General features: G+C 46.6%; 1 protein-coding gene across 1 annotated transcript in view; it reads left to right on the top strand.

The window, feature by feature from the left end:
- The window catches only part of LOC143210469 (MAM domain-containing glycosylphosphatidylinositol anchor protein 1), a 531,502-nt gene that overhangs the window by 376,216 nt on the left and 134,428 nt on the right, over positions 1-20,858 (top strand). Inside the window, exon 3 of the mRNA XM_076427361.1 lies at positions 2,749-2,960. Within this exon, the coding sequence (XP_076283476.1) occupies positions 2,749-2,960 (212 nt within the window). The remainder of the gene's footprint in view (positions 1-2,748; positions 2,961-20,858) is intronic.

The following is a 20,858-nucleotide window of genomic DNA, read 5'->3' as shown; positions in this document are numbered from 1 at the left end:
GTCGCTTCACGCAGGCATTCGAAAGTTTCATTGAATTTCCAAGACGAGGCCGCTGCACTGGCAACTAACCCGGCTTAATTGCAGGAATTCGCACTGAAACTAGAAATGTCTAAGCGTGGCTACGTGTTTGCGTTGCGATGGAAGCTATCAGACCGATGATAGCCGAGAAAAACTGGTATTTAACCTCCGACGTTCGAAAGCATAACTGAGTTACATTGGAAAACAGGAAAATGTGTTACTTCGTGTGTTTTCTCTTCTTCGCGACTTTAATATAATCGGGCCATTAGACAAAATGTAATTCGTGATAGGGATCGCGAATTTGTTGATGCGAATTAATGAGGGAATATTTGATTTTTTGTCCGTTCACTGTTCTAAGGAAAGAGAGAGAACACGAGGGAATTTTAGCCGTGCTTTAATCCCGCGGCGATAGGCGACGCTTCTCGTTCATCAATCTCCGTCGTTTTAGCCGGTCTATACCCATCGTCTTCCATCCTCCATCATTTATTTCGCGATCCGCTTCCGCCTTGTACGCGCCGCTGTCAGCCCTCGCCCTAGCCTCAGTGCCGCCGCGCTGCCGGCCACTTCGTCGGGGAAAATTTCATCGAGCCGGTCTCTCGCTAAAAATTGACGCGCGCCATGACGTTTACCATGTCAACGAGTACATCGACCGTCGTATACGCTTTCGCGCTCGCAAAACTTGTCACCTAATCCTCGTCCAAGGCAGTCGCCAACTTCTGCTGCGCAACAGTGTTGACGGACAATGGTCAGACGTTGATAAAGTGCAGTTTAAAATTCGTAGATTATGGTGTTCGACAAAACTAATGGGAAATCGCAGATGTTTAATACCACTTGAAATTTTTACAGAATGTTCAAATCTGTCAAAATTGAATTTTCACGAATTTTCATTTAAACACGTCCCATTTGCGAAAGGTTTATCTCTCTCAAGCAGCGGAATAAAACTTATTTTTATGAAAAATTATTATTGAACCCTTAGGGGTTGAATTTTTTAAAATGCCTAAATAGGTGTTTGATTGATTATATCAAAGAGTATTAAGACCAAGTTTCAAGCAAATCCGACCACAAATAAAATATTCCTCATACAAACGTTGCAATCCCTTTTCACCCCCTTAGGGGTTGAATTTCGAAATATCCTTTCTTATTCCTTGTATAGATCATAAAGGAAACCTCTGTGCAAAATTTCAGCTTTCTAGGTCCAAGGGTTTAGCCTGGGCGTTGATGAGTCAGTGAGTCAGGACACTTTCTTTTTATATGTATAGATTTTATTGAAGCGCAAACTATTAAATATCTCAATTTAAATGTAAATGGACTTAGGCCGCTTTCAAAATAAACGGCTCATATCATTACAAAAGAATTAATTTTCAAACAGAAAACAAAATGGAAATATTTTAGGTTGGAAGAAAGAAAAAGTGAAAAAATGACGAGAACAGCATCGAGTGCAAAGGTTTACGTCTATGGTCGCCTCGCATGGGCGCAGGAACCATGGAACGGTTCTCGAAACGGGCTCAGAATCCGCATTGGCGCGGTAGTTTTTCTTCGAATCGGAAGCGGGACGTAGTGGCGCGCGAAATATCGGATAACAGGGCCGCGATTCAATTGCGTTATCTCGTCCCATTCGCTCGTTGCACTCCACTCCCCCGCAATAATTATTCCATCGATTCGAAATAATTATATTCTCTGGTGTCGCGAGCACGGACAAAGCCGCAGAGAACGCGGGCCGGGAGGTGTGTGTGGTCCGCGTACTCGATGAATCGCGATGAAACAGAGAGTTTTTCGAGCGGCGACCCTCGAAACGTCCTCTACCCTTTAGCCCTTTTCCCGTCGGGGAGACTGGTGTCCCTTACAATGAAACCTCCGCGCTCCACTCGAATTTCATTGGCCGGAAATTGCGATCGTCTCCCACATACATATCGAATGCCGGCGGCCCGTTCCCCGAATTCTTGGGATTCCCCGTGCAAGTCGAGCGCCCCTCTCCTAGAAAAAACTTCGCCAGAGAGAGAGAGAGAGAGAGAGAGAGAGAGAGAGAGAGAGAGAGAGAGAGAGAGAGAGAGGGAGAAATGGGAGACCGACAAAGACAAAGCTGGTGAGCAAGAAGTTTCCGCGGAAGTAGCCGGGAATGCGAACAATGGTATTGAGTATCTCTTTCCGTTCTCCCCCAAGACTCATCCCCTCTCTCCTCTCTCAGAGTCTCTGGGCTCTCTCATCGAACGTGCCTCTTCCTAGACAACGAGTCCGAGGAAGAGACAGGGAGGGGAGAGGCATCTCCCGAAGGGACCGATTAAATGATAAAGTTTCCGCTCACGGCTCCCTCCCTCTCTTTCTCCCTTTATATTTTTATTAGCTCAGCCGGATAAAAGTGAGATTAGTTGCAATTGGCCGGGCCGTTATCGATCGGCGCGGCGCGCCGCGCGGTCCGATTGGAACCGGACGCGTCCGCGTAATAACGTTTATTGCGTTTACAAACGCAAAATCGCATCCTATTTGCCAAATATTACCGAGCTCTCGGCTGCTCCGCCCGCGAATCTCCGGGTAAATGGCAAATTACATTTATATTGCGTTAACCGGATACAAAACAAGCACCCGATATATATGTATGTATGCAGTCTGTTATTGTTTCCCCAGGCAGGGGCGACCTGCCATCGCTGGGATCGATTTCGTCGCGTTCGTAATAGTCGGTTTCTGGCATGAATTGATCGTCTGATCAGAGATTATTTTGCTTTTGATTCGCAGAATCGACGCCAGGGAGAAGTCGGTCACGAAGGCGCAACATTCCTCGGATTCGGGAGTGTTCGGCCCGAGGGCGTACTTCCGGACAGCGTCCCCTGGTCCCGCGGTGCTGGTGATCGAGGACATCAAGAGGCACGACGCAGCTACGTACAGGTGCAGGGTCGACTTCCGGAAGGGACAGACTCGGAGCTTTCGGTACAATCTCACCGTGATCGGTGAGTCGTGATTCATGATTTCAGGATTGTATTTGGGAAACTTTGGGGATGAAAGATTGCTGAGATAAATTGAGAAGGAAAACGCGATTCTCCGGCGGAGCGTATTTGTTCCTAACGAGATAAATTATGAAATAAAATTACGGATAGACCTCTCGAGGTATATAAAAACGCAACAAAATTGTTGAAAATTTGACAAGATAAGAAGATCAAGAAGATTAAGATTTATGGCAACTTAAAGTTTGCACATTTTAACGCGTCTTCTTATGGAGAATTCATAAAATTCCACTTCAAACCCTGTTTAAACCTTGAAAAAACGCAACTAGAAACTCCAGTTTTTTTTTCATATATAGTAAAAATGATATGTAATTAATTATGTTCAAAATTTATTAGGATTCATTAAACAGTTACAGACCAAAAAATTATAAACTGTTGCAAAACGCAAAAATTTATCGTGTTGTTATCTCAGTAGGATGGAAACGCGACAACTGTGTAGACCACTTGATTAGATTTGATTAGACCACAATTTGATTAGAAAATAAATATAACATGAAATTCACTAATTAAACGAAAGCTTTTTAAATTTTAAGCTTTTAAATTAAAGTACAAAAATGACAAGACTGATTTTATTTAGACTTTGTGCGGTTCCACCAACCATTTCTTACGAAATTATTTTCACGATTTCAATAATTATAAAATGAAAAATCTGGAACCGGTCATCTTGACCGCTGGTGGTAGGTTTAGCGTCGAAGAATGGAATCCGCCGTAATACAACGAGTTCTCACTGAGGTAACATGAATATCGTTGTAATTGACAATGTTACAAAAATCGATTTTCGATCGGCTGGCGCCCGACTCTGCGGCGTTCCGCGCTTGTTCACCGGCCCTCATCGAGGGAGAGAACAAGCGGCGAGCGGTGGAAGAGTTTAATCAAGATCAAAGCGACGCTTTTATGAGCCTTTGAAAAGGCGCGGCGTAATTTCTGGTGTCAAACAAATTTAGCGGCTCGCTGAAAAGGACCCTCGAACGGCGTATTAGCCTCTTCGGAGGTCGTGGCGCGAGGGTGCCGGCTCGGAAAAAAAATCGATGAGCAGGCCGGAAGTTCGCGCGCGCGTCCCACGAAAGTGTGTTTCTTCGTTTTCGAGGATGAGAGCAAACATTAGGACGGATAGTTTGCGGCACTGTGAGTAGGAGGCGATGCGCGGTAGAGGATGAAGGAAGCTGAAGAGAGACAGCAGTAGAGAATCTCTCTCCGGAACAGGCATTCTCGCGGGTTTTCATGGGGACGCGTGCGCGCAAACACACTCTTGCCTACTGTGCATCGACGTCGCAGCCCGTCGCGTCTCGACGCGTCCCGTCGTTCTCCCGAGGTCGAGCGAAAAGTGCAGTTCTCAGCGAGCTCTAAGTCTGATCAAACAAATGGCGACTGTTGAAAAATGCATGAGCCAATCGAAGACGCGCACCAGCCACCCCTCGATCGTCCGATGCGACGAGACGAGAACGAGACGGGAACGAGACGCGCAGGGTCGCGACGTTCGACGCGACGCCCACGTGGACGCTCTCTCCCCATCGACTCGCTGTTTACGCTTTTTCGTTTAATCCCAGGAACGTGCTCGCGAGTTAAAGACTCCTCGGAACTTTGAAAACCCTCTCGAAAGACGAGGAAACTCGAGGCTGCTTCCCAACGACGCGATGTTTCTCTTTCGTCGATCATGCGAAAAAACGCCGACCACCGGAAGTGGCTTGTAATCCGCGAGTCGAATCAACGCGTCGTGCTATCAATACTCGATGGTAACGCTGTTGCTGTGCGAGATTTCTTCGTTGACGACAGTATTCGTTGCGTCTAATCTTTATGTATTTAGCTGTGATCCGAGCGAACCTTTGATATTGCGATTTTCTTTGCTGTTTTCAATGTTCCCGAGAAGAAAGAAAATTCATATTGATCTTATTCCTACGTCCTCGCCGATGGTTAAACATGTGAATTACCATTTACGGTAAATCAATGTTTTATTGAGAAAAGAATGGTTCATTATAGTTACAGACATTTCATATGCAACAACCTGATAGAGAAATAGGGTATCAGAGAAGCTCGAGTTATCAGGTCCAATCTGGAAAATGTAATTCTGTTTTAAATGATAATTGATCAATTACGCGAGTCACCGCGTTCAGTAGACCTTGATCATTATCGGTAGAGCTTCATCACGAAGAGTGCTAGTAGATCTTCATCGCGAATCTAACTGGATATTATAAGCTACAGTGTTCGAATACTACGAAAAACGTGTCCATTAAGGAAAATTGCAGTGCTCTTTCTATCTGATTACGGACACTCTCTGCCTCTTTCTGATTGTTTTTACCTGGAAAATACACATTTCAGTTTAAACCACGAATTGAACTGGAACATTATAATTTGGAATACTCGTATTAATATCTCTCTAGAAACTCTGTTAGGCGACTCGGGGGTCTCCCGAACGTTTCTTCGAGTAGGTCTGTCTCTGGTTTCTCTTTCGTAGGTTCTTTCACTTATTCCTGAATAGCGCGAACAGTATTCCGGGATAAGTTGCGGGCGCGAGATGAGGCGACGTTGCAAGTTGGCCGATCGGGGGAACAATCGATCGTAAAGCCTCGCTACCACGAGCCGGCAGAGCAAGGGTTGTAACTTTCATGGACGCTGTTCAAAGCAGTCGCCCCGGCGAAGTACGTTCGAATCTCGGGATATCCCGTATAGCTCGCGGCAGGAATATAACCAGAAAAATCCTGGCCCCGATCCTCCGATACCGGAATCCATCTTTCGCGGCAATCCCGCAGCTTCTTCCGCTCCCCTAGGAGCGGGAACGGCGACCAGAGAGAGAGAGGGAGTGAGAGTTTCTGGATGGAGAAGGAAGAAGGGATAACGACGGAAACAGGCAGGGCGAATCGAAAGAAGCAGGAAAAGGCATAAGCCGAGGGTGAGAACGGCATAAATGTCGCAGTGCAGGTCCCAGGAAGAGCTCCGGGGCTAACCTGGAATTGCTCGATCTTTATCTGTTCGGCTTTCCTGCGGATTTCCCGCGTAGAAGATAGCTCGCGTTCGCGTGCGGGCGCGGAAAATATTCCGCTTCGGGTTTTTTTTCCGCGCCGGGTAATAAACGATGAAAAGGAACCGGGCGATATCCGTGTTTAGAGTTTCCACCAGCGGCGGCAAAAACGATTACACGGCCCACGAGCGCCGCGAGGACGCTCTTTGCACTATTGCTGGGAGTCTTCGCTCTCCGGAGAAAATTTTCGAAGCCAGAAGAGAGAAGAGAGAGAGAGAGAGGGGGGAGAGGGGAGAGCTCTCCGCTTGCACGCGATACTCTCCAAAAAAGAGTCACGGAAGAAATTGGCCCCGACCGGGTCCGGGAACCGTCCGCTTTGAGCGAGGTATTTTCATCAGAGGAGATTGGTTCCCAAGAGTTCCTAGATTGCGTCCGTTCACTGGATTTTCCCTCGTAACCGGCGACCTTCCGCCGCGCCCCTGCCACGCCGACCCACCTTTTTATCGGTCATTTCCCTTTCTTTCATATCGCTAGACCTCCCCTGCTATCGCCGATGATACTCGCCGCCGATACCCTGCATTCTCTCTCTCTCTCTCTCTCTCTCTCTCTCTCTCTCTCTCTCTCTCTCTCTCTCTCTCTCTCTCTCTCTCTTCCTCCACTTCGCTTCTTAGTTCTTGCCTCGGCCGAACGACTCCGGGAACTTTGTTGGCTGGACTGGGGATCCAGTTTCCATTTCCCTTTGCCCTACGGGCTTATATTCGACGCAACGAAAGGAGTGATCTCCGCAGACGAGGAAGCGCAGCGTATCAGCTTTTGTTTGAGGAAATCCAGCTACGATCTTCCGTCCAACCGATTCCACCATTCGATGACACCCGTGTCATGACCGGTTTTTTGGAATGGCATCCACAAATTGCCAGAAAGATGGGGAAATGTTGTAACTTCCGATGGACAACACTCTGAAAACAGAATTGTACAAGATTTTCTTTAATAAACGCTCAAATTTCCTAAAAAAATTCCGGTTTTCAAGTTATAGACACAATATTTGAGAGACAAAAGTGTGCGACGGACAACAGTTTCCTCGTGGAGCGAGCGAACGCAGACACCCGCGAATCAAAGAAGAACTGTCGGGATAGTCCGATGTACCGGAAGCGGCAGTGTAACGCATCGACGAGTGGTTTTTCCGCGGCGATAATGATGCCGGTACGAGAAACGAGGGAAAGCGATAACAAAACGGAGGCTTGTCGCGCGGAGATCCAGATCCAGAGTCGTCCCTCGCCGGAGATGGAAAACTGTAAAAGATGGAAACGAAGGCTGCCGCTGAAGTGGTCGGAAGGAAGAATAGAGATCTGCCCTCGTTAAGGAAATAATCCGCGGCTTAATTAAATGCAGCGCAATTAGTTCTGCTGCTGCTTCTATAGCCGACTCGCGGAGCCCGTGCTAGAGCCACAGAGACGCAGCTCCACGAGACTATCGAGAGATGCTCGGGGACTATCCTCCGAAACCCTGCTCCTTCGGAATGCCATTATGTTTTGTAGCATTAATAAGATCGGTTGCACTTAGGACGGTTTCGAATTGTCGGAATTTAGGGACTCGTTGTAAACAGCCGTAACTGTCATTTGTCAGGTTATCACTTAATCAGTCGGTGTATTATACTTTAGTTCTAATAATTAATACGAAAATGCACGTGTGGCACACCCAGTGGCGCGTTATAACTAGTTGGGGCCTTGGGCAAAGTAGAATTTCGCGACCCCTAACTCCATTTTTCACGTTGGAGAAGATAAAACAATTGTAAAAACATCTACATATTTATTATTGCATAAAAAGCGAAATAAATTCTCCTTTATCCATCAGAATCTATTGCATAAAAATACAAAATATTTGGCAAACAATTTCACATATATTGATATATGTACATATAAAGAGCATTATAAATCTAATGCATACATGATTGCTATATTTATTTAAATATTTACTTTTCGTAAACTTTTACTTTATACTTTTTCAAAGTATTAAGGGTAGAAAAAAATTGATTTTTTAGGGGTGAGGGTTGCAAGGAACCGTTTGAGTGACTGCTACCAAAAAATTCAAGAGCAATGTTCTGTCGCCTATCCAATAAATATGGAAGTTTCAATATGATCGGATTAAATAAAACATAAAATGAAATGATACAATAAAAATTTCCTTAGGGCATGCATTATAAAATTTTATCTCGAACAGCTATATTTAGACAATTAAAGAAAAGCAGGAAATTTTTTTCCCCGAACGGTGAAAGAGGCAATGTTCTATGAACATCGGATTAATCGAGCTTCAAAGTGCTCTTTAGTAAATTTGCAGTATTTTTCATCGACAGTTGCGTGAAATTGATAAACCTTTTATGGGAAATCATCGTGACCTAAATGCGAGAGCGAAACACGTTTGCTACATTTGTGCTTCAAATTGATACCTTGTGTATTAATCTATTACAGACTACAGAGTACGTTTTCAAACAATTTTAAATATCGATTTATGGTTCATATGTATTCAACTGCAATTACAAGCCCCGGTATATGTTGTGTATCGATTACGTTTGATATATCCAATTACAATTACAAGCGCTGGCGCACAGCTGAAACAAATTTAAATTGTGAGCCGTTTGTATATGTTATGTAGATGTTTCCACCCATGCAATTATTTCCCGAATTGTTCGTTACGCGGGCAAATAATTCAGCCGGAACTCGCATTGTTTAGGACAGGAAATCTTAACGATTCACGCGGACGATATTTCACTCTTTCAAATCGAACCTTTTCGGAAGAATAAAATTTTATAATTAGACAAAAATTGTTTGTATTCATTGCAAGAAAATGAATGGATAATCCTGGAGATTAGATCATTGAAGAATTTAAACTAATTCCCCAATCGCAATACATATAGGTATTCTATACTATTCTATACACTATATTATTTATATTATATTATTATTCTATACTATACTATATTATTCTATACTATATGTATGTCTATACTATATATTCTACTATATGTATATCTATACTATATATTCTATACTAATCCTCTAAAATGGCAGGCCTGGTCCAGATCAGAATTTTTTGAACACCGTGCAATTTTAGACGATTCATCGAATTTTACACTAGCGAAGGGATGTCGCGTCGTTGGTGGATAATTCGCGGAAAGAGAATCGCGATCGCAGATAGAATCGTCATCGATTGGAGGATCGTGCGCCGAGAGCAGATCGTAGGACGAAAGATTCTCGTCTCGAGTGGAGGTTGCCAGGGGCTCGCAGACGGTTGCAGACGGTCGCAGAGGCTTGCAGGGGCTGCGATACGCAGGCTGGATGTCGCGCAGACGGTATTCTCGGTGAAATATTCGTGGGCGGTAGTACGGCGCGGAAAATTTTGTGTACTTATCGAGTTATGTACTCGCTCCACGTTCGTCGGATGTATCGAGCCAATTTAGGTGTCTGCAGCCAGATCGCCGCGTAGAGGAGGGGCTGAAACGAGGCCAGAACGGGGGCGGAACGTGGAAGAGCCGATTTCTACGTCAATATTTGCGAAACATTACGCTACGGCGACGCAGCACATACTCGCCGCGACTGAACGCCAGCGAATCCTGCGTGTCGAGACGCGAATCCTTCCTATGCCAGACGTCATTATACTCGGAAACGAGTCATCGGATCATCGATACTCGCCCTCGTTCCGTTCCTTCGAACCTTTCCATCGATTCCCCCGAACGGAATCGGATATTGTTTGGACGGCTGTAACTTTGTCGAGAGTTGTATAAAAATCCTGGAAAAAAATGTGACACGTGCCATCTGTCCGGATATATATTGGAGAATTTTTTCCGATTTTTTGGTTCGAAATCCTGGCTGCAAAAAAATTGAAAAACATCGAACTACATACACACGGTGGATCCAGAAAGTGTTCGAACACTGAATTTCCGATTCGCGAGAAGTTGTCAACATTTGAACTTTGATAATTTAAAAAATAAGACAGTACCTATGGGATGACTTGATAATTATTATTAAATCGTTTAATTTCAGATTTTACCAACAAATTTTTGTCGTAAACGCAATTTCGAACTGATTTGATCGCATATGAGAAATATTTAACTGCCAATAACTTTCCAAACATTTTTGTAGAAATTGACGATAGTGACCGAGGCTCCTGTATCCAACAGTACAATCTCGATAGAAATAACGAGAAAAAGCATAACAGAGGCTAAGAGTAGAGCAGAGATCGAAGCAGAGCCTACAACGGGCCGATACGCGCCGGGACATAAATAAATCTGCAAAAGGAAGACGTTTGAATTTCCGAGGGGAAGCGACTCGTTCGCACAGATGGAAAGGAGTTCGCAAGTAGGGTTTGAACTCAGTGGTGGTCTTTGAAGGAGAAAGACGGAGAAGGGTGTTCGGCGTTGGACGCATCGGTAGGTTCAAGTGTGTATACGTGGCTAGCCAAAAACGAACGGTAATCACGTTAGTTCCCCGCGAGAAGACCCGTGAGACTCCCGACGAGTATTGCCACCTGTTTGGCCGTGCTCGCAGCCGCCTCCCCGCTGTAACCAGGCTGCCACAACCAGTTCCGCTCTCGAATACGAATGTAATTAGTGGGGAATTGAACGAGGGGCAGCCCTGGCGCGGTTAAATGAATGTCCCAAAGATTAATGGCTGGCATCGACCGTCCCCCGAAATCGATCGCGTGATTTCTTTACTCCTTCCGCCCCTCGGAGGAAACCGTCGAAAACCTTCCACGTGGTCCAACAAAAAATAAATGAACATTCACGCATCCTTTCCGTGTCTGTCTGTAGGATCGACCCTGAAACACTCCGCACTCCATGATTACTAATTTCAACGATCGTCGACAACAGCTGCGCCTTCCAAAAGCAACTCGAAGTTGGCTTCGTTCCATATGCAAACGTATTTCGCGGTTTCGCACCCTGCTCCCGATTCTTTCACGTGGTCGATGCACTTTGTACTTGTCCCTTTCTTATACTGTTCGGTGTTATGGTACCGGACGCACTGGCCGAGTCACCGAAATTTATTCGCAAGCTACTTGTTGCACCAAAAAATGTTTCCAACAAAAGTTGTTCGACATTAACACGTTCCGGCGTATGCGCCCGACGCTGAACTTTCCGCTCAAGCCGATTGGAATTCTCATTGAAAAACGAACCATATGTGTTTGTTCAAATAGTTGCTTTAAAATTTAATTGATTGCTTTGTTGTCTAATGCATATTAAACTCTGCACTCTTTTCTTGGTAATTATGGTTTTGCACTATTGAAAAATTGTAAGGCATACGTCAAAAGCAAGTTTATTCCCTAAGGATTTAGTTCTTCTTCTCTTTAGTTCTCTATCAAACGACTGTAGGCAGACAGTGCGTTAACAAGTTCATGAAGGGGACTAGGAGAGCCCGATAGAATCAGCAACGGTATCCGAGCATGGGAAGCAGTTGTACTCTGCCATTCTCTCAGTGGGAATCGTCGGAGATCCGTGGGAGCTTAACGAAGCTTTAAGAAAACAAAAGGGGGTCTATACAAATTAAGATCGAAAAGCGATTAGAGCCCGGGATCCCATTTATTTAATTCGGCTCGGGTAACGAAGGTCCACGCCCTGGAGCAGCGAGGTTCGGTTTTGCGCGGTTCGGTATCTAAATTATGCGAGCGCACGGCGAGAGCAGCGTGAGAGGGGCTCCTTCGAATTAACAGGGATTTCTTTCGACCAACCTAATTATACACGCTTGGCCCTATCTGGGGAATCTTTAGCGTTTCCGGGAGCGTTCTTGCATTAAGCGGACCAAGAAAGGCTCGATTAAAAAGAACGAAATGGAAACGGAGACATGGATAAAATCCAGAGTCTTACTGATTACGAAGAAATGAGATTTCACTTATCGAAGCTGACCGGCACAGTTCCTGCTACAATTATTTTCGGCGCTTCAGTATTTTAGTTCACGTGTGCGTGAACTGCATCTTCGTGCAGTTATGGCTGTTGAAAATTTTCAAAAAATGCTAGGATACGAAATATAACAGAATTTAGTACGAGTTTAATTGATTTCAGATCTAAAGGGGCTACTACCCCGGAAAATAAGTTTTCATTTGATTCGAGTTTCTTAAAATTCGTCTACAAAAATTGCAAACTGCATAAACATCCGCAATGGACCAAACGGCAATTCGAACGACGAATACTGCAAAAACTAAATGCCCTTAGAATCGGAAAATTCTTGCCCAGGAGTGGTTTGCTCGATCTCAGCTGAAAGACAATTGGTTCGCGTTTCCCCTTCTTCGTTCCCAGTCGCAACAATCGGTTTTTCGGGGGAGGAATGTTCTGCTCGTTTCACGGGTCCACGGATTCGGGTCGAGATCTGCGGGGAAAGTTGTTCGGTAACTGGCAAGAGAAGGCAGAGGCAGGGGCAGAGGCGGCGACGTTGTCGTCTACTTGGAATAATTCGCGTAGTTAGCGGCCGGCAGTTTATCACGCCGCGTTGTCGGCACACGCATAGTTCAGCGAGCCGAAACCAAGATCGCAGGCGAAGTAAGCTCTCTCTCCTCGTCTACAAACGGCGCCGATGTCCCGTAAACCCAGTCGCGCGCCATTCACTGGAATGATTAATAAGCTCTGCTGACTGACCCAACCCTAGACCTCGGCTTTCTCAGCTGTTTTTTCCCAACCAAATCGGACCTCGCAGCTAGATATCTCTCTCTGTCCTGTTCTCTCGTTGTCGAAACAGAACTTCTTGTACAGACATCCTCATAGATGCTTTGTGTGGCATAGATTCTGTTTGGTAACCTTATGGAGCAGAAAATGTTTTTCTGTATTCTTCTTGGATAATTAACTTGGAGATGCTGAGTTGAATGTCTTTATAGAACTTCTTGAAACAGAACTTCTTGTACAGATATCCTCATAGATGCTTTGTGTGGCATAGATTCTGTTGGATAGCCTTATGCAGCAGAAAATGTTTTTCTATCTTCTTCTTGGATATTAAGCTGGAGATGCTGAGTTGAACGTCTTTATAGAGTATGAAATATTCTTCTTGTGATAAAGATGCAATATTTTAAGAGGCACATGTAATGATTGGAAAAGTATCTTCATTTCTCATAGATTGGTGTACAGCTTTTTGTATAGGACTTTCAGTTTGTGTATCCCCGAACCTTGAAGGAGCCTGTACAAAAGAAGGAAAATGATGGAACAGAGGTTTTTCCGAGGAGAAGGAGGTTCGTGCTAGAGACTAGTAGTTGCGGATCTGCTGCGGCCCTGCTGCGGCTGCGAGAATCCCTCTTGTACTCTAGTCGAAGCTGAGGCGAAAGAGCCTTGTCGCGGCTGAGCCGACATCGAGAGCAGAGCAGAGCAGGGCGAGATATACGGAGGGGCGGAGACGGGGACGGAGCCCGAGTAGATTAGACGGTCGAATTAGAATTTCAAAAATCCACGCGGAACTTTCGGCGTTAACTCGAGTAAAAGTCGGTCGACGGAAGACGGAGGAGGGAGCCGCGCATAGAAATGGACCGGGCTGGACAAACCCCGTCGTTAAGTTTTCCCTTAATTAACCTCCGTCTCCCTTTTCCTCCTCTCCGTCTCCTTGTCTCTCTGTCTGAGTTCCGTCTCCCTCTAGTTCATCCTCCGTTTCCTCCTGCGTCCTGCTCTCCTCGGCCTTGCACCTTCGCTCTGTCCTCCTCTTTCTCTCCGCCAGCTTTACCCTCTCCCCTCCTCGCGTGCACCGGCCTGTCTCCCTCGTTTCATCCCTTCCGACTATATTTCACTGTGCGCCGTCTTCCGGTTGCATTAGCGTTTCCTCTGGAAAATCTCTGTTCCCGTTTGCGGGGCGGAAAATCGTCTCAACGTATTTTTTCCCGAATCGATACGTCTTCCGGCCGCGGGATTAATCGGGCTCCGTCTGCGACGGCGTAAAATTCTAATCGGGAACCTCCGCGCGTCAAAGGAAGTTATTAGCTTCGAGAAGAATGAGGATATACGGACTTATCTATATTGTTCGACGTAAAGTAAGTATATTATTGTTCTACACGCCCGGATAATCGAAAAATTTGGTAATCTGTTATCGGGCGATGGAGGAGCAATTCTTTCGTGAATGTTCGTCGGTCAGATTTTCGATTTCCATGGTGCGGAGATCGATCTCGGTCCGCGGCGCGCAACGCGACGCGACGCGCGACGTTTCGTTAAACAACTCGTCTTTCTCCCAACGAGCAGCAATTTCTCTTGAAAAGCGTTGAGCTGCAATTTTTTCCGGGCTTTTACCCGACGCACACGCTCCCCCGCGCACACGTACCGGAACCGGGGGTGGTTTGTCTCGAGGTCGGCAACCCTTTTCCCAGCCGGCGCTGCTGTAGGGTTATGTTCTACGCGTCGACTAATGGGGAAAAATAGTAAGAGAGAAGTCGCAGGGGGGAAAAAAAAGAGGGCAACGAGAGCTCGAGCGAGAGAAATTGAGAGCGAGAGAGGGAGAGACAACGGCACCGGGAGAAAAAGTTGGCCGCGCTCTATTGGCCACCGGATAGCTGTACATAATCGAGCCTCTCTGTGGCGAGGATAATTAACCCCATGCGCGCGCGAGCGCGCGCGGGGGGCCCGTGGCAGCAAGCACTGTCCTTTCACGAGCCGTATAAATTGAATCGCGAGTACTTCTCTCGAGTTTCCGGTGTGCAACACGCCAGTCAGGTTCTTCTCGCTTTTTAGCTCGTTCTCGATAATCCGGCTCAGGGCCACGCGGAATTGCTAATGCTTCTAGGCGACCGTTTCGCGCACCGCGCCCACGGAAATCGAGTTAAACCGACCGATTATACGCGCGTTCGCATTCTTTCGGGCAAAAACGCCATTCTACGGGAGAAGAATGGAAACGAGGACACACGGGGACACAGCGGCCAGAGAGACGAAAGTCGCGCAACCGCCTAGGCGCGATGACAATGGATTGGAAATTTTCGTCGGAGACAGAAAAGGGGGTGCGGGCCAGACCGCACCCGAGAATAGCTGGCGAAATGAGAATGTGGGGAGAAGATGGGCGAACTCGCGCGGAATGTGACGAGAGTAAAAGGCGTGAAAGCTTCGGCTAGCACACCGGGAACCAGGCCGACGCGTTTTCCTACCCTCTGCGTCTCTGCCCCGTTTGTTCGCAGGGTTAAAAAGGGGCAGACGGCGGAAACCTGGCGGGAACGGGGTCCGAGATCGGAAAAACGGTCCGCGGAGTCGCATGAATTTATGACCCACATAAATCCGCGCCGGCGGCGGTCGCGCACCCACGATTTTCGGAACCCCGCGCACCACCCCACCCCCTCCTTTTCCCTCATCTTGGTTCTAACCCTGCGGCGAAATTGCAAGAACTCTAACATTGAAATCCTGTCCGTGGAACCGATGCCTCGACAAGGGCTGCCTTCGATTTCTAAGAAACTTCGTTGGAAACTGCGATAGAGATGTGTTGCCTTGGCTCCCCTGTCAATTTCCGAGAGCATCGACGCTGAATTTCGAGAAAGCTATGTACGTGCTACAGACTGTCACAAAAATGTACTTCCTTGATTAAGGGTGATTCATCAGGTCATTCGAAGTAACTTTTACCTTTGCAGAAATGTTCTGCCAGGCTTGGTTAACCAGAATCAACCCTTTGATGATAAATTTTCCAAAGTGAACTAGAAGAAGAGGCTAGCCTCTTCTCTAATTGCTAACGGAATTTGTAAATCGACGTTCTCTATAAGTGAAAGTATAATTCCAGAAGGTTTCAGAGGAATTATGGAGAGTAATATTAGCGGAAAGGAGAACGGAGGGGATGTAAGATAGAAGACCCCGCGGCCGTTTATTACGCGGATCATCCATTAAAAGAGCTGCTGCGAACAGCAATGAAAGGACGGACATCTTAAATCCTAGGAAATGTACACATCGCAATCTCCGCTGAAAAGATTAAAGGGGCGGAGTGGCCGTGCCGTGGCGTGGCGTGCGTGCGTGCGCGCGAAAGCTGCGGAAAATTACAAAGCACTTTACGATCTGCTCGACGGAGAGCGCGAGCCTCGCCCGGAAATACGATTTTCGCGATCTAAATAATTACCCAATTTCAAGCACCGCGCGCGCTACATCGCGAACAGAACCTACTAGGATTCCCTGAAAAATAAGGCCTCGTTTTCCGAAACACTTCTCTCCGAGCTCGGACTGCGCACGTGATCATTGATGAACCTGCAAGAATCGTACACTATCGGAACCAGTCATTTGCTAAAATATGAGAGGTTGAAGTTCATCGAAACGAGTCGACATTCGTAACATTTTACGAAGAAAATCAAAATTAAATTTCAAGGAACACTCAAAGAGTTTGTAGATATGAATATACTACTTTTTCAGCTTATTAAAAATATTGAAGGAGAAGAGGGAAGTTTCTACTCGACTTGAGTTTGGAATCGTTGCAGAAAGATGTTGCATACAAACATGCAATCTACTTATTGGACTGATATGTGTGCTATTTTCGAGCAACGTATTTTCCATCTGGGTCTAACACGACGTTCGAAACATTTTAAATCTTTCAATTTAATATATTGCTGTGTGGAAAGATAATCCTCATTCACGTATAAGATTGTTATATATGCCACTTTCAACATCCACTTTCAAAAGCTCCACTTTTAACAAATTTTATTATACGTACTCGATACAAAAATATATAACTCGCATAACATTGATTATTTCTACTACAAACAAATCATACACGTACACGAGAAACCGATAAATACGTGTGTAAATTCCCATATCCGGAAGTCCAATACTTTTTCTGAAAAAAATTGCAGAAATCGAAAACCAGAACATCCCCATGAAAATCGGATTTGATGCATTTCGGAGGCACCAGCGGGTCCTGCAGCTTGCAAATGCAGTGCAAGGGGACCATCCTTGCTTTCGGATAAAGACCGAACGTGTACTTCGCCTAAATGCGTTGGAATCGCGTTGTGGGTGCGGCCGGTATCGACTCTGGTGTGCGGCCATGATCGTTCGCGGATTAAGCCGGACGATATTTTTGCCGGGAATATTCGTTCTCGGGCCGGGGACTCGGATAAGCCAACCTGGATATTCCTCTTACTTTTTCGTTATTTTGGAAGTTCGCTGCATACGTCCGGAGAGCGTGCTCGATGGTTTATCAGCGAGGTAACGCGGCGCCGGGTCACACCTACGTTTATATCCCACTTCCTGCCTCCCACCTGCGCTATCGCTCTGTTTAGTCGATTCATCGTTCGCTCGCTGGGAGAAAAAAGCTTGGCGCCCTCCGATATATTTTTTCGGGCCGACCGGAAACGTGTCGCGCGTCGTTCCAGGCAAGAGCGTTCGCGTAAAATCGCGAAACGGCCGCCGCAAATGTTGCGACGCGACCATTTTCGCGCCGATTCGCAACTGGAAAACCGACGGAGACGTCGTTCGTCGTTACGTCGAGCCCTCGAATGGTCTCGAGTCCCTTGGACCACCGCAAACGTCCTTCGGTGAAATAAAAAATATATATCGAGGCATATTCGTCGAACGATACCAGGCTACAATGGAGTCGCCGTCGGAACGGCCCGTACGCCACTCAAAAAATTGCTTTAAGCGGATATGGAAACGATCGTTCGCTTCTATGCAGTCCACGATATGGAATCACGTTACGACCGAATCGTCGCCTGGTACAACCGGTGCACTGTGCAAGTAGTAAGGAAACTAACGTGCCAAGTGTCACGTCTGCCGACGTGTTGCCATAGGTTATAAGCATAGCCAATAAGAGTAGGATATTGTAACCGTAATTATTAAGAATATTGATTAGTTATAAGTAGTCATACTTCGCTCCGTTCATCAGATCCGATTCTCACCTCATACCATATACCCATTCTTATCTTAACCCTTGTATAATAATCATATCTTAATGTATTCCCCGTAGCAGTATCACGTAGCATTCACCGTAATCATTAATCGCGCGCTTCTCATAACATCCATAGCGTTATGTCTAACGAGACATCCGGTAGAAAATAAGACACCTATGTATTCGACCTCACGATCCTAAAAAGAGTTCAGTCAGTTCAATTCGGACAGCCAGTCTGTCACGTTCGTTCAAGACTCCAGCGAGGCTCGCCGCCTCCTGGATGTCCCGGTCCAGACTCCGACGAGTCCTCGCTCTCATCCGCCTTTGAGCGGTCCTGCTATAACACGCGCTTCTAGTTCATTATAATTTCATTTCATACGTTACAAATATATTCCCAGTTATTAATTTAATAAGTGAGTCTCGCTTAGTTCTTCTCCCTACATCCTCGCGCTTGCAATACTCTCCTATTCAATTCGCGTTCGTCGCTATCAATTACGAAAGCTCGTGCGCGTCAACGAACGCGAGACGGAGGACAACAGCGGGGTATCTCCCGCCAACCGAGGATCACCGACGACGTGATCTTCCCAGGACGAGTGAGGATCATCGTCCTTCCTACGACGATCCAGCCTGATTCGACTGCAGCCGTCAGCGAGCAACGGAAGCAGTTCGCATAAAGGAAGCCTGCCTGTCTTCACCGATCGCTATACTCAACTGTCCGATAAGTTGCTAGATATTTCCCTGCGAAGATTCGTGCCGTCTCAGTTATCTCTGTTCTCGTCCGCCGCTTTGGGGCGAATCTACTGTAAGCGTTAAGTAGAATACGCATGTTCGCGAAAGTCGTGGTTCCCAGTCAGACGTCGGACGTAACGTGCCGCGTGGACAAAAGGTTGTATCGCATTTGAGAGCGTCCAGTAAGGGGAATGGGTCGCGGAACGATAGTTTTCGCGAAAGTCAGACTCCGGGACGTAACAAATTGGTGGCAGCGGTGGGATCGATCAACCACCACGACGAAAGGGCGAACCCAACGAGAAACACGCGTTCTCAGCGAACAGAAAATTTGATTAACTTTCCGTTGCACCCGTTAGCAACGCCTCTTCAAGACGATCCGATGCCAACTCGTAGAGATTACTCGCCTGAGCGAGAAGATTCGGGACTAGTTATAAAAGCCGCAATAGATTCGATTCCTTTATTCGATGGCACGAACATTTCTGTGCTGCAATTCACGCGAGCCTGCAAGCGCGCCCGCGATCTCGTTCCTCGACATGCGGAAAGAACCCTGTCGAAATTGATTATCATTAAACTCCGCGGAATCGCGTATACCGCAATCGAAGACGAAAACGTCGAAACAGTAACCGAACTGTGCAACCGTCTCAAAGACGTTTTCGGCACCTGTCACACCGTCGACCACTACCGAGGTCAGATGGCAAATATTTTCATGCGGCAAAACGAGCATATTCTCGATTACATTTGCCGCGTAAAAGATCTCCGCGCCGCGATCCTCGACTGCGATCGCGATCGACCGAACATAGCGAACGTAGACGATCTCACGATAGATAGTTTCATCCGCGGGTTAATCCCGAACCTCCGAAGTGAAATCCGGCGCCTTCGGCACGGATCACTGAATCACGTATTCAATAAAGCGATAGAATTATATAAAGAGGCCGAAATAGACAGAGACCGTTACGAACGATTCGACGAACGAGTACGATTTTCGGACGCGTCACGCGACAGAACCCCCGATAGGATGACGTCGCCGCAGCACCCACAGTCGAACCCGAGATTCGATCAATCATATTCTTCCTACCGAAGTCGCCAATCCGACGTATACGCATTTTCATACGATCGGGATTCTTCGGCACAACAATATCGCAACTTCAGAGTCGACCGTAGTCCGACACCCGAGCGCTATCGCGACGACCGTTATCGCCCGGACCGATACCACGATGGGCCACGCGACGACTCTCCTTATCGCACGCGTGCCGACCTGTTTTCAAACAGACCACGCGGAGAATGTCATCTCGAGTCATATCACGATGCGTACACCTCCTCCCAACGCCGCGAAGATGATTACGCGAGCTCTTTTGCACCAGCAAAGTACTGCAATTATTGCGAGACGTCCGAGCATGATATTTACGAATGCCGCAAACGCGAAACCGAACGGTCGGGAAACGGACCAAGCCTCCTGTCCGCCGCGAGTCCACGACAGGAGGCACCTCTCAAACGATTCGCTTGAATAATCGCAACCGAGCCGAGCACAGAAAGGGCCAGAGAGTAACGAGAATAACTCTCAGCGACAATACCGCAATTCCGCATATAATTGTTATGATCCCCGAGTTGATGAAAGATATTAAGATCATGCTAGACACAGGATCAGAACCGAACCTGATCAGAGCCTCAGTATTAAAGCCCGATATTGTAATCGACACGGGAAATAAAATTCTAATGTCTGGCATTACCGACGAAATCGTGTCGACTGTAGGATCCGTATGTTTAACAATATCTGGTACGCCCGTAGAATTTCAAGTTGTGCCAGATTCATCTGCAATTCCATCCGATGGAGTTCTTGGATCTGCGTTCTTAGTCCAAGGCGCAGACATTTCGTATAGAAACCGGTGCATGACATGGCAAGGAAACGAGTTTCCTTTTATCTCACGCGAGAGTTGCCATACCGAACCGCGAGCCGCGGTATACACAGCGATGAACGCCGCCGGACTTAGGATAGGTTACCTGCGAAAATGCGAAATCGCGCCCGGCGTTATAATTCCGAATTGTTCAAAGCGCATCTCCGACGGTAAAGCGTACATACAGAGCGTCAACACCACGAGCGAACCGATCGAACTCTCCACGCCGAACATGGAGCTGGAGGAAGTAGAAAGTATCGTGGAAATCGCCGATCCGGAGTCAGAATTTACGAATTCTATTTCAAATTCAATCCCAATTTCAAATTCTCAGTCTACTATATCAAATGCCCATGAGCATCCAGATTCGCGAGCGAATCATTCAAATTCAGATTCAATTTCTATTTCGAGTTCAAAGCAGAACTCATCGTTGAATCACAATTCTACTAATTCCGATACGAACAAGTATCATTCCAAT

The sequence above is a fragment of the Lasioglossum baleicum genome, chromosome 7 (assembly GCF_051020765.1).
Source record: "Lasioglossum baleicum chromosome 7, iyLasBale1, whole genome shotgun sequence".
In the NCBI taxonomy this organism is placed as follows: Eukaryota; Metazoa; Arthropoda; class Insecta; order Hymenoptera; family Halictidae; genus Lasioglossum; species Lasioglossum baleicum.
Note: the sequence above shows the minus strand (reverse complement) of the source record. Positions and strands in the feature narration are given on the sequence as shown.